The 14284-nt window shown below is 39.8% G+C and overlaps 1 protein-coding gene and 1 long non-coding RNA gene across 6 annotated transcripts in view; one reads left to right on the top strand and one right to left on the bottom strand.

Annotated features, from left to right (window-relative positions):
- Positions 1-11035, top strand: part of LOC140200355 (regulator of G-protein signaling 14-like) — a 145675-nt gene extending 134640 nt beyond the window's left edge. For 2 of the 5 annotated variants that reach the window (XM_072263564.1, XM_072263568.1), the window contains 3 exons: positions 1059-1105; positions 1815-1962; positions 4888-11035. In XM_072263564.1, the coding sequence (XP_072119665.1) occupies positions 1059-1105; positions 1815-1962; positions 4888-5195 (503 nt within the window). In that variant the 3' untranslated portion in view covers positions 5196-11035. The remainder of the gene's footprint in view (positions 1-1058; positions 1106-1814; positions 1963-4887) is intronic. The other 3 variants (XM_072263567.1, XM_072263565.1, XM_072263566.1) reach the window with 2 other exon arrangements.
- LOC140200356 (uncharacterized) overlaps positions 1-14284 on the bottom strand; it is a 70820-nt gene that overhangs the window by 42714 nt on the left and 13822 nt on the right. The window lies entirely within an intron of this gene.

The raw sequence follows: 14284 nt of genomic DNA, 5'->3' as shown, positions 1-14284 counted from the left end.
AGGATTGGAGAAGAGCTCAACCCACCCATTAACCTCCCCAAGCTCCACAACTTCCAAATTATTTCCAACATCCTATGTGCTGCCTCTACTTTTGGCCACTGAGATTCAAGAGAATGATATTCATTGGAGCCTTGGTAGATGAGAAGTCACTCTTCATCTTATGTTCTTGCTATTTATTTATTTATTCACTTATTCATTAATGTATTTATGCATTTATTTAATGATTGCTATTTATTTATCTATCTATCTATTTACTATTATTGTTTCTTTTTTCACTTTTTGTATTTGCACAGTTTGTTGTCTTCTGCATACTTGTTTGGCCATCCTGTCGGGTGTCGTCCTTCATTGATTTTATTGTGTTTGTTTCTTGTGAATGTCTGCTAGAAAATGAATCTCAGGGTTTTATATGGTGAAACTGTATTGTCAACAGTTTTGGGCCCCATATCTCAGAAAGGATATGTTGACGTTGGAGAGAGTCCAGAGGAGGTTCACGAGGATGATGCGGGGAATGAAGGGGTTAGCATATGAGGAGCGTTTGGCAGCTTTGGGCCTGTATCCACTGGAATTTAGAAGAATGCAGGAGGGATCTCATTGAAACCTACCAAATGTTGAAAGGACTAGGGGTGGTTGTGGAGAAGACGTTTCCTGTGGTGGAGGTATCCAGAACTAGAGGGCACAGCCTCACAATTGAGGGGCGACCCTTTAGAACTGAGGTAAGGAGGAAATTTTTTAGCCAGAGAGTAGTGAAACTGTAGAGGCCAAGACTGTGGGTATATTTAAGATGGTAGATGATTGTTTCCTGATCAGTCAGGGAATCAAAGGATACGGTGAGAAAGCAGGAGTATGGGATTGAGTGGAATCTGGGATCAGCCATTATGGAATGGCGGAGCAGACCCAATGTGCTGAATGGCCTAATTCTGCTCCTATGTCTTATGGCCTTATGGTGATATATGTTGCATGTACTTTGATAATAGATTTACTTTGGATTTGAATTTCTGGATTTGACATAATCCTGCTGAATGCTTTCTAACCATCAGTAACATTTTCATTCTTTACAGATACTGCACAGGGGAAAGTGAATTCAACACAATCATCTGCAAACCTTGTGAGTGCAATATCATTTAACATCCCCATTTCAAACATGATTTAGGCCAGACTGTGCCGTTCACCCAACGTACTTTTGGTGTTTGTACACGACACCAACACACATTTATATACAAAGTTCAAGTTCAAGTTTAGTTATCATTCAACTGTACATGAACATCGCCAAATGAAACACTGTTCCTCTGGCACCAAGGTGCAACACACCTAGCACAGTAGAGATAATAGACAAAGTCTGACGCAGAAACACAGACAGTTTTTTTTGAAGTGTCTTAATAAAGGGGAGATACAAATAGAAGGACAAATTATTTGGGTGGAAGTTAGAGTTTACATCATTGAAAGTAAGTACCACCTCTGTCAATATTGGAACAAATGAGACTGGGAGAAATGGAGGTAAGGAAGAGGATGTTGTATAACAATGACTGACCGACAATTAAAAATGCATACTATGCATATACAGTGAATATAGTACCCGTAGATATGTTTATGTTGCAGTGGGTGAGTGGAACCTGGTGTGAGTTAGAATCCTGCTGAACACATTGTAGCACTGTATTTACTTCAAAACCCCAGTTGAGCTGAAACCATACCCAAAATGAAAGAATGCTGAATTGACTTTTGGGGATGTTAAGATGACATATTATTTCACTGGGATGGAGGAGTGATGATGCATTAAGAGAAAGCAGGAGGTTGATTTGTCGGACTATTTCTATCAGCAGAAACAGCAGGAATCTCCCATAAATGAAAACAAATCCTCAGACAGACTCTCTGCGAACTTGAACTCGCAGCCCAATAGAAGAAACAGAGACAAGGGAACATGTGAAGCAAAGAAGGAAATATATCGTAAGACATATGATGTAGAAGGTAAGTCCTGAATATAGCTGCATTGAGCAGAAGTGATACTGGCGCACCTCAGGGGTGTGTGCTTAGCCCACTGCTCTACTCTCTATATACACATGACAATGTGACTAGGCATAGCTCAAATACCATCTATAAATTTGCCAACGATACAACCATTGTTGGTAGAATCACAGGTGGTGACGAGAGGATGTACAGGTGTGAGGTACGTCAACTAGTGGAGTGGTGCCGCAGAAACAACCTGGCACTCAACATCAGTAAGACGAAAGAGCTGATTATGGACTTCAGGAATGGTAAAGCGAAGGAACAAATAACAATCCTCAGAGGGATCAGAAGTGAAGAGAGTGAGCAGCTTCAAGTTCCTGGGTGTCAAGGTCTCTGAGGATCTAACCTGGTCCCAATATATCGGTGTAGTTATAAAGAAGGCAAGACAGTGGCTATACTTTATTAGGATTTTGAAGAGATTTGGCATGTCAACAAATACACTCAAAAACTTCTATAGTTGTACCGTGGAGAGCATTCTGATGGGCTACATCACTCTCTGGTATAGAGGGGCTACTGCACAAGACCAAAAGAAGCTGCAGAAGGTTACAAATCTAGTCAGCTCCAACTTGGGCACTAGCCTACAAAGTACCCAGGGCATCTTCAAGGAGCGGTGTCTCAGAAAGGCAGTCTACATTATTAAGGACCTCCAGCACCCATGGCATGCCCAGAAAAGGTGAGAAAACACTGTTACCATCAGGTAGGAGGTACAGAAGCCTGAAGGCAGACACTCAATGATTCAGGAACAGCTTCTTCCCGTCTGTCATCCGATTCCTAAATGGACATTGAATCTTTGGACACCACCTCACTTTTTTTTAATACACAGTAGTTCTGTTTTTGCATGTTTTTAAAAATCTATTCAATCTACGTACACTGTAATTGATTTACTTGTTTATTTATTATTATTATTATTATTATTTCTATGTATTTATCTATCTATCTACCTATTTATTTATTTATTTTTCCTCTGCTATAATATATATTGCATTGAACTGCTGCTGCTAAGTTAACAAATTTCACCTCATATGCCGGTGGTAATAAACCTGATTCTGATTCTGATTCTGCTGTTTAACATTCAGTACTATCATTCCCTCAAAACTAATCAAAAAGCTTTGTGCTATGCCTGAATACCTCCTTGTGCAACTGAACCCTTGATTTCCTCAGCTGCAGATCCTTGTCAGTTTGGATAGGCAACAACATCTCCACAATCTCTCTCAGCACAGTTGCACCACAAGGCCACTCTTCTACTCACTTTACACTTACGACTGTGAGACTAAGCAGAGCTCCAATGCCATATTTAAGTTTGCCAATGACACTACTGTTGTTGGATGAATCAAAGGTGGTGACAAATCAGCATATAGGAGAGAGATTGAAAATCTAGCTGAAAGGTGCCACAACAACCAACTCTCACTTAATGTCAACAAGACCAAGCAGATAGTTATCGAATTCAAGTTGAGGAGGTGGAGGTCCATGAGCCAGTTTTCATCGGGTGATCAGAGATGGAGAGGGTCAGCAACTTCAAATTCTTCAGCATTATCATTTCAGAGGATTGTCCTGAGACCAGTATGTCAGTACTATTATGAAGAAAACACAGCCATGCATCTACTCTCTTAGTATGCAGTGATTCAGCATGTCATGTAACACTTTGACAAACGTATTTAGATGTGTGATGGAGAGTATATTGACTCATTGCCTGGAATGTTAACGCCAATGCCCTTGCATGGAAAAAACTGCAGAAAGTAGTAGATACAGCCTAGTCCATCATGGGTAAAGCCCTACCCACCATTGAATACATCTACATGGAGCACTATTGCAGGAAAGCAGCATCCATTATCAAGGACCTCCACTATCCAGGCCATATTCTCTCTCCCTGCTGCCATCAGGAACAAGGTACAGGAGTCTTAGGACCTATACCATCAAGTTCAGGATCTTTATCTTGTGTTCTCAATTTTATTCTGTATTTATTTCTTCTTCTTATTATTATTTATTTTTCTCTTTGTACTTGCACAGTGTTAGCTTTTTGCATTGGTTCTTGTCCATCCTGTTGGGTGCAGTCTTTCATTGATACTACTGTGGTTCTTGTATTTATTGTGATTTACCGCAAGTAAATGAATCTCAGGCTTGTATATGATGACATATATGTAGTTTGATGATAAATTTACTTTGAACTTTGAGTGTGTGTCTTCATGCTCCTGTACCTCCTCTTTGATGGTAGCAATGAGAAGAAGACATTTGTGGGTCCTTAATGATGGATGCTGCCTTTCTGAGGAATCACCTTTTAAAAGTGTCTTCAATACTGAGGAGACTAATGTCCATGATGAAGCTGGCTGAGGTTACAATTTTCTGCAGCTTTTTCTAATCCTGTGCAGTGGCCTCTCCATACCAGATGGTGCATATGGTGGGTAGAGCCATTTCTGAAGTGTGAAGGATTATGTGTCTTTCAATTGTCATTAATGACCGATTGCTAGTTGAGCAAATATGTCAGGTGATCAAATGTAAGACTACTGGCAGAGGAAAATTCCTGCAAACTAACAGAATATGGTTTAACAACCTTGAAAACCTGATTCCAAAGAACGTCAAAGCAGCAGGAATAAAGGGACAAGGATAGACTAGCTTGGGAATTGTAGTCCGACCAGTTGGTGTCAGAAACATCTAACATAGGCTTGGGTGGTACTGAACAAGAAAGTTGTGTAGTTATGAAGCGGATCCCTCATTAGTGGCTAGAGTGATATAACATCTGGACAGCATCCCAAATCTGAAGTTATTATGGGATTAATTCCTAATTGCTGCTCATTTGCCCTCCATAATGAGGTGATAGAATGGAGGTACAGAGCATGACTTCCACTGTAGAGTTATGATGTAATGGCACTTTTCTTCTTCTTGTTACAGCATTATTTGAGATGTTATCAAAAGCACAAAGTTGCCGTGTCAATGATCAGCGTGGCCTCCTGAAGAAGGAAGACTTGGTGCTTCCAGACTTTCTGCAGCTTCCTGAAGAGATGGCTGAGATCTGCCTTCAGCCACCTGAATCAGAAGCAGGGGAAGAAAAATGTGTTGCAGATCTAACTCAACCTGAGGAAGGTGCAGCTGAGAGTGACCAAACCCTGGGTGTTTCGGGTGAGAATCCACCTCCAAGAACATCCGCTTCACAGGACATACACCTGGGAGATTCAACAGACACACAGACAAACTTCTAATGAGAGAAGTGTGTGTGTGTGTGCATGTGGCTAGCAAAAGTCAGTGCAAAGCAGGGCCGTCTTACACCAGGTGCCTGACCTCTGCCTATTCCCTCTGTCAATAGTGGGACAATGGCTGTCAGACCAGGGGGACAAACAATTATTGCCACACCCCTCCCAGCCCCATGTCACAATGAGCTGCATTGCTGAAGCCTTCATCACCTTGCCAGGTAGAACTCCCATTCAGGTTGTGAATACCTCTTTTTATGTACAGTTCTATGTTTCTACATTCAAGGCACTTTACCTCATTCAAGCTGTGAGAGGAGAATAGAGAATACTGAATCAAAGTACGCCATACTTAATGAAGGATGCTTTGTTTCATGACTTAAACATCCAGCGGATGGTGTTGAGATTTTGGACTGGAATAAGCTGGGCTCAGAGGACCGACCTGATTTATACAGAACTTCCAAACTTTTCACAGTAAAAGGCGTGCACATTGTTGGGGAAGGTCAGCTTTTAGTACTGGGTACTGGGACCAAAATGCAGACACTTGACTGATAATTCTAAACATTCTATGGATCCCTTCAAAGTGACTTCAGTCAAGATATGTATTTATTGAATATCTAATTTGTTTACATATACTGTATCATTCACCATTGTTGAGTCTTTGTGTACTTTTGGTTTGCAAACCCGTTAATGAATGTGACTCTCAGGGAATTGCACTTGTCCACTTCCAGGCCTGAGGTTATGGTAGCTTGCAACACTGATTGTTTGGGCAATAATAAAATCATGTCATTTGTAGAGTTTTAATGTTATGTGCTACTGTGGTTCCTAGCCTGTTTGTGTCTAAAATGCAAGAGAATCCCTGTTGACAAAGAAGTCATTTAATTGCAGATATAATCCAAAAAATTTCCAAACCCTAAAGGAATATTAGCCTGTTGTAGGATGATTTCAGATGGCTTCTTTTGAAAAATTATGCTACATACTGATCTGAAAGGGACATGTTTATACTTTGAATCAATACTAACTTTCTTTTCAATTCATGGCCAGATAGCAGAATTTCAGTAAATATTAGTCTTACAGAAACAGACTATTGTGTCCATCATATCATTTATCAGTTCTTCACATGCAGTAGCTTTGCATATAAACTTAAGAAATAACTTGATTATGTTCCTAGGCTTGGTATAAGTATGAGTTTTTATGAATAATTTTGACAAAATTGTTTCAGTCTTGAGTGGCTGTGTTATACAGAGACTCGAGATGCACAATTCCCCAAAGATATCCTGGTAGGTTAACTTCCCACTATAAGTTACTCCTTAGTTGTAAAGAAATGACAGGTTGATGGGCAAGAGAGAGAGAATAGTGTTCAGGGTTATGGATAGTGAGGAAGGGAATGGACTTGGGGGAATTGCTGTACTGGGAAATGGCATGAGCACAATATACTCAATGGCCTTAAATTATAATTATTAAGGTATTGAGTTGTTAATAGGATACTTCCAAAACCAGACAATTTTTTTTTGTTCAGGTAATCAACAGAATGGGGTTAGTGCATGGAAATAAAAGATTAGCAAAATTCTTACTGATTGGCAGAATTGACATAAAAAGGTTGAACCCCCTCCATCTAGTTTCTCTCTTTACATTGTTATGTTCTTAATGGCAGAGTGTGACTTGAGCTAGGAAGGGTTAAGTTCAGCTAACTTCAGTTAGTTCCCTACTCACTTGATCACAGTGTCCAAATGAGTGCAGAAGGGGAAGAAGCAAAAAAGGTAATGAATTTCACAGAATTATTCTCTGTAAACTAAGATAGTGGGGAGCAGCATGGTTGTGAACAGTAAATATAAGTGGCTGGCTTGGTGTGTGTGCGTGTACGCGTGTGTGTGTTCGTGTTTGTGTCCACATGTTTATGCATGTATGTATGATCATTGCCCAACTTTTCCATTTTTCAAAGTCTTCAGATTTACTTCATTCATTCCCATGTTGCAGGCATGACTGACAACACCAATATACAGTATGTTCTTCATTGCTAATTTCCCCAAAAATGAAGGTGGAATATTAAAGTATTTCTCCACTCAGTGGCCACTTTATTAGGTACACCTGTGCATCTGCATGTTAATGCAAATATATAATCAGCCAATCATGGGGCAAGAACTCAATAAAAGCATGCAAATATGGCCAAGAAGTATAGTTGTTGTTCAGATCAAACATCAGAATGGGGAAGAAATGCGACTTAAGTAACGTTGACCATGGAATGATTATTGGTGCCAGACAGGGTGATTTGAATATCTCAGAAATTGCTGATCTGGCATTTTCACACACAACAGTCTCTAGAGTTTAATTGTCCTGTGATTAGCTTAGAGTCGTATATTTAATACTTAAGCAATATGTGAGTAATATTGTACATATATTGTTTGGTTAAGCATTCTTGGTTGTTGCGTCGTGCTTTATGGGTTGTCTGTAAAAGTATGTGAATAGCATACGTCATTAAACTGCCACAACATAAGCCTTACTTAAAGTTAAAAAAAATGAGACTAGGCATGAGTTATCCCTGGTCCGCCTGTGTTTTTCTTTCAATTAATTCCTGGAGTTACAAAGCATATCATTGGTGATGAGCAAGTATTAAAATGAACCCGAGACAACTACCTACTTATTGAAGTGCAGTGCAACATTTGAGTTTTAAAGAAAAGCACAACATGTTTGTTTCTTCAGGAAGGGTAGGGAAAGGCAGTGGAGTTAAAAGAAAAGCAGAAAATGGACATAATTCAGGGGTTCAAAGCAATGAATGCTGGGTGATAATAATCATAAATAAAAATAAAGCCCAAATGGTTGGCTACATCGACACATTCGATTGTCCAAGAAGTAACTAGATATTGTATACTGAATGAATTGAACAGTATATTGAAGAAAATAAAATAACCAATGAAAAGTGAGTACCAGTTTTGCTGAGTGCATTGGGTGGAAAGGCTTACAGTTTGCTTAGAAGTTTAACTGCTTCAACCAAACCAGCCAAAATGAACTTTGCTGCTATTGTGAAAGTAATGCCGGAACATTGTTGATTACAGAATATTTTAGGTTTCATAAGTGGAATCAAAAAGAAGGGAAGTTCATTTCAGCATTTGTGGCTGCACTGAAGAGATTGTCTAACCATTGTCAGTCCAGTGATTGGCTTAATAATGCACTGAGAGATTGTTTAGTTTGTGGAATCTTACAAAACACATTCGAAAACAGCTCCTAAATGAAGCAGAACTCACATGTAAAAGAGCAGTCAAAACTGCTGTATCAATGGAAACAGCAGCCAGAGACACAATTGAGTTGCAGTCAAGAATGAAAGTGAACGTGAACAAAATTGCAATATCCAAAAAGAAGCATGCCTGGCCAAACAAATTGTGTTACCATTGTGGCTGGGCCTCACATACACAAGACCAATGCAGGTTTAAAGATGGAACTTGCAGAAAATGCAAATAAGTAGAACACATATAAAGATTGTGTTGGGCAGACAAAAATAAATGTACTACACAGGGAAGAGAAAAAATAAAAGGTCAAATTGCAATTTCAAAAAGAGCACTAATCTGCATGCTGCTGATGAAAAATCTAACAGTGAAACTAACAATAAACAAGCAATATGGGTTTATCAGGATCACCAGAAGTGAATGACAAATTAGCTAAAATAGAATTGGACCCTGGCTTGGCTGTTTCAGTCATTCCACAAAATTAGTTTGAGCAGTATTTCAAACAGACTGACTTGAAGCCTGTGGATTTCCACCTGAGAACTTGTACTGAGAAAAGATAACCCTGTGGGTATGACATTCGTAACAGTGAAGTACAACAAGCAGTAAGCCACAATGGGCATGTATGTAGCCAGAACAGGAGAGCCAGCATTGTGGGTTGTGATCGGCTGAGACAACTACAAATTGATTGGAAATCCATCCACCATTTACATGCCACATCCCCTGCAATAAAGTCAAAGGAAAACAAATTAAGAAAGTACTGAATGATGCCACAGCAGTGTTCAGGGATGGAATTGGAAAACTCAAAACATATCAAGGATAAAATACTATTAAATGAAAATGCTGCATCAAATTTTTCCACGGATACACAAATACTTTATCATGGATGGTTCCTTATACCTATGTCTAGTAGGCTAGATCATATGGAGGCTGAAGGTAATTCTTTCCAAGTGGTCCCAGTTCCCAAGAAGAATGGATCTCTGGTGATTAAAGGTCACCATCAACCCAGTACTGAAAGTAGATCAATACCCTCTACTTAGGATAGAGGATATCTTTACAAAACTTTCTGGAGGGAAACACTTCAGCAAAGTGGACTTAACTGAGACCTACCCGCAGATGGAAGAAGAATCTAAAATGTTTCTTACCATAAACCCTCTCAAAGGGCTTTATCACTATGATAGGCTTAATTTTGGAGTAGTATCCATGCTTGAATTTGGATAGAAAGCGGTGGACCAGGTGCTACAAGTGTTTCAACCAGTACCTGTATGGGAGAGAGTTTACCCTCATTAATGATCATCAAATACTAGTGTCCATTTTCCATCCACGGAAGGACGTTCACTGACAGCAGCAGCATAAATGCACAGGTGGGCTCTGTTTCTTGGGGACAGAATTACAAAGCCAAATTCAAGAGGATGACTAATCATGGAAATGTGGATGGATTGTCCAGTTTACCCTTGGCAAAGGAAATACCCGAAAAATTTGCAAAAGAGGACAGTTCTCTTGACATATTCTCCCTAATGCAGATCTCTCTATTACGGCAGAGATGATCCAACAGGAAAACAGAAAAGACCCCACACTGTCTCAAGTCTACGTAGCCCTCCAAAATGGCTGGAATGTGCAGCAGAAATCCCAGTTCCCCGACTTTACCAGTGTTAGGATGAACTTGCCCTTGAGAGAGGCTGCCTTATGTGGGGATTGAGAAAAGTTGTTCCATCCAGCTGAGAGCTGAAGTGCAGGAGGAGCTACATGCTGGTCATGTAGGTATGGTCAAAATGAAAACATTGGCTCAAAACTTTGCCTGGTGGCCTGGGGTAGACCAGCAGATCAAGCAACTTGGCACACGTCATTATGCCACCATGTCATAAATGCGCTTGAAATAAAAACAAAACTAGACACATGTTATCCCTAGCTCTCCCATGTTTTTCCTTTGATTAACTTCTGGACTTACAAAACATAACAGTTAGGGTTAAGCTGGTTTGTCTGGAATTGCTGGGTTGGTGTGACTCGAAGGGCTGGAAAGACCTGCTCTATGCTGTATCTCTAAATAAATATACATAAATAGAAGAAAATGATCAACTGAAGTTCTTCAAAGGACAGGTAAGTCATCCTTATTGATGTGGGACTGGAATCACAGACCTGTTAATGACGGTAGGTTCCCACCAATGATAATCAGTTTTTGTTAACAGGACACCAGCAATTTTGAAATGATTTCATTTGTAAATGCTTTTCAGTTTTATTCTGCATCCCTGAAGAAACATATTCCAGGGAATTTTTTTGTTTTTGAGACCAGAAATATGTGATGGTGATGGAGAAGAGGAAGTATGGGGCAGCAGAAATCACAACAGACAGCTCCAAATAAAAGCACCTTTTCTTTTAACCTTCCTGATAAGACTTGTAAATTTGGCTTGGTACAGAATCTACTATTGACACAAACTGCAATATATTTATTTCTTTGGTCATGAACAGATTTATTTTAATGTTTGACAAAGGGTTTCTTAAATAATGTAATTTCTCAAACTGTTGATTCATCCAATTGTAAAAAATATCTAGTGCTTGGAATTGTAAATGTTATGAAATATTTGTATATTGTACAAATCAATTAAAACTGAATTACCAACATTTCTAACCAGCGATATAAATATATATGACTGGCTTTTCAGAAATACTTCTGCAACCAATCTCCATGACTATTGGAGAGAAGGGTATCTCTCCTGGAGATCTCCCTCTCTTATTCACTCAGTTTCTCTCTCCTTCAGTGGTTGGCCTCAATAATATAATGTTTTGTTGCTACCAATCTTGGACAGTTCCTTCGTCAAATAGTTCAAGATAGAATAAGGATAGGCGCTGGAGTCCATGCTTGGTTGTGTGTTGGCCCCTCCTGCTGGTGCTGTTTTCCTGTGTTTGCTCAGTAGAAGACGAGCTGGATTGCATTTGTCTGTGCCTGCTTTCCTGGGTGATGTGTCCTGCTGCATGTTTGTTCCTGAAGAATTATGGCCCCAGGACAACATATCCTGCACATTAATCTATAGTCAATAACATTCAGGGACTTGGGCTACTCTTTTTTGTGCTGTATGTGCTGTGTGCTGTGTGTGATTGTTGGTATTGTATTTTTACCTTGGCCTTGGAGGAACACTATTTTGTTTGGCTGTGTTCATGTATATGGTTGATGATAATTAAACTTGAACTTGAATTCCTCACATCCACAAACAAGATAGAACCGGCACAAGCTGTTTCACCAAAGTATTGTCTGAAATGTTGGATTGCGAAATGCTGCCAGATGGCCCTTCTATGACATACAAGAAATTTCCTCCTGATTGATAATGTGAGTTAAAGTTAATGCGGCTGAAGGCAAATTGTTCACAGGGTTGAGAATCTGGCTGAAGAAAGAAAGAAAACAGTAAAATAAGAAAGTGTTCTAATTTATAAATTGTACAAGGTGGAGTTCCACAGGCATCCAAATATAAAATACTGCAGATACTGGAAATCTGAGATTAAAAGCAATGGGTAAGGCAGCGTCTGGGCAGACAGGAGCAGTCAAACATTTAGGTCATTCGCCTTTCATCAGAACAGGGAGAAGTTGGAGATAATTGATGTTTTAAGGTGGGAGGAGCAGAGTGGACTGTCCATGATGGGGTAAAATCTAGGAGAGATAGAATGATACATGTGGTGCTGGTGTCAATTCAAATTCAGATAGGTAAAGATTGCTGGATAATGATAGGTGTCTCTGGAGAAGGTTTAAATATGATCTTATAATGGAAGGAAAGTCATTGATGAAGCAACTGATGATGACCTATTGACTTCAATTTTAAGAACGCTCCCCTGATGTTATAATCTGTCAACTACCTGTACTTCCTTGCAATCAAATACTGATACTTTCACTTCCCCACTGTAGCATTGTGATTTCTGGCAAGACCCATGCTGGGCATTGGTGAGATGATTACTGATAAGCAAGTACCACTTGCCTCCTGTTGATGACAGCCTCCTTCACTTTGGTGAGGATTAAGAATAGACTGGATTAATGCTGGAGTGGATTCATCCTGCTTTTTGTAAGCAGGCAGATGCAGCCAATTTTTTGCATTGCAAGGGTTGGTGTCATCTCTCTGTTTAACATGGTGCTGGTGAAGCACAATGACTAGTTAACACTTTTTCTCAGATACAATCACTACAATCAATAGCCTGTAACTTCCCTTTCGGAGCTGAGCTGTTGAACTGCCCGTACAACCTGGGATTTTTGTGGTGTGGACTGAAGTTTCGAAGGTGTTAGGAAGGCTGTGGCAAGGTGTGTATGGGCTGAATTGGGGTGGAGGGGCCTAGACACGAGAACAGTGAATGAGCCAATGTTTAGCCATTGCCAGAATGGACTTGGAAGCTATTTGATGTGGTAGAACCGAAGTGAGGCAGAGTTGAGGTGACAAGGTTCGGGTCTACGAGAGAGGAAAGACCTGAGGTTTGATCGACTTAATTGGAAAGTTTAGGTACTGACCAAATCAAGGCAGAGAGGCTCAAGCCTCAGAGTATATCGAAGTTGCAGGGTGCGGGTCTGAGATCGAGGAATGCCCTGAGATTTGGACGATTTAAGCACTGGGCCAGATTGAAAAGGTCAGTGTGTTGAGACTAAAGGGAAGAGATGGACTGGTTCAGCTTGATACTGCATGAGATTTACTTGTCTCTGCGCTGAACTGATGCTGTGATCTGCAATGGGCTCCTGAGTCAGCTGCAGTGATGACTGGTTCATGGCTGTGGATTCACTTTTGTGAACATCAGTTCTCAATGTTATTTGCTTACTTCTTATTGTTTGCACAATTTGTTATATTTTTCTGCACATTGAGTGTTTGATGCTTTTTTTAATGGGTTCTGGTGGGTTTCTTTGTCTTGTGGTTACCTGTAAGGAGATGAATCTCAAGGTTGTATATAGTATAGATACTTCGATAATAAATATATTTTGAACTTTGAACTTTAAGTGACACATCTGGTGATATGCATTACTATTACTTGAGTGTTCCATTCAGAGTGCATTCTGCTTTGAAAATCTGTCTCCAGCTGGCCTCCTAACCAACAACCTGAAAGTCACTGATCTCCAGACTGAAGCACTGCCTCCTGTTGGTTTCCTAAAGCAAAGTGCTGACTTGCTTGTTTGACAATGACTCTGATGCTGCTGGTTTCATAGCCGAAGGTCCCAACTTGAGTGACTTCTTTCCCAAAGTCATGCTTTCTGCAGGTGGACTGATGGGCATCTGACATCCACTAGCTACAATTGAAGATATGGACACTTCCTATTTTTTTGGCAAACTCAAATGTTACTGATTCAGTAAACTAAATCCACATTAGTGGTAAATTCCATACTGGTTTGAAGCTCCACTTTAAGAAGCACTGAACCTAGATCTTCCAAAATTCCATAGAGCTTCTGGTATAAGATGGTATTGGTGATGTGCAGCAACTACTTATCCACAGCAAAATACAAAACTAAGAAAATTACTCAGCACCTTATTAATAATCCTTTATTAATACCAATCACTGCTAGCAATGGAGAGATGAGCAGAAGCTTTGAACTTTGAGCAATTCCTACAGATTGGACAGTGGCAAATAGAATCCTTCTATTTTCATAGGGGAGAGAGAGAGAAAGCAAGAAATTACTGACCAGCCTACCTAACATCAGTTGTGGAGAAATTGTTACACATGTATAAACAATGTACCTGTAAAAATAAAACATTTAAAGAATATCAAAGGATGCTGTAAATCAACAAGGACATTTGAAACAGAATTATGTTCGATAAACCCATGGGATTATTTTAAAGGATATAACTCTTAGAATAGATAAAGGAGAACCAATGGATGGGTATTTGAAAAAGTCCTTTGAAAAAAGACCCATGGAAGAGGTTAATGTGC

This window comes from Mobula birostris, chromosome 7 (genome assembly GCF_030028105.1).
Source record: "Mobula birostris isolate sMobBir1 chromosome 7, sMobBir1.hap1, whole genome shotgun sequence".
Lineage (NCBI taxonomy): Eukaryota > Metazoa > Chordata > Chondrichthyes > Myliobatiformes > Myliobatidae > Mobula > Mobula birostris.
This window is presented reverse-complemented; position numbering and strand designations above follow the sequence as displayed.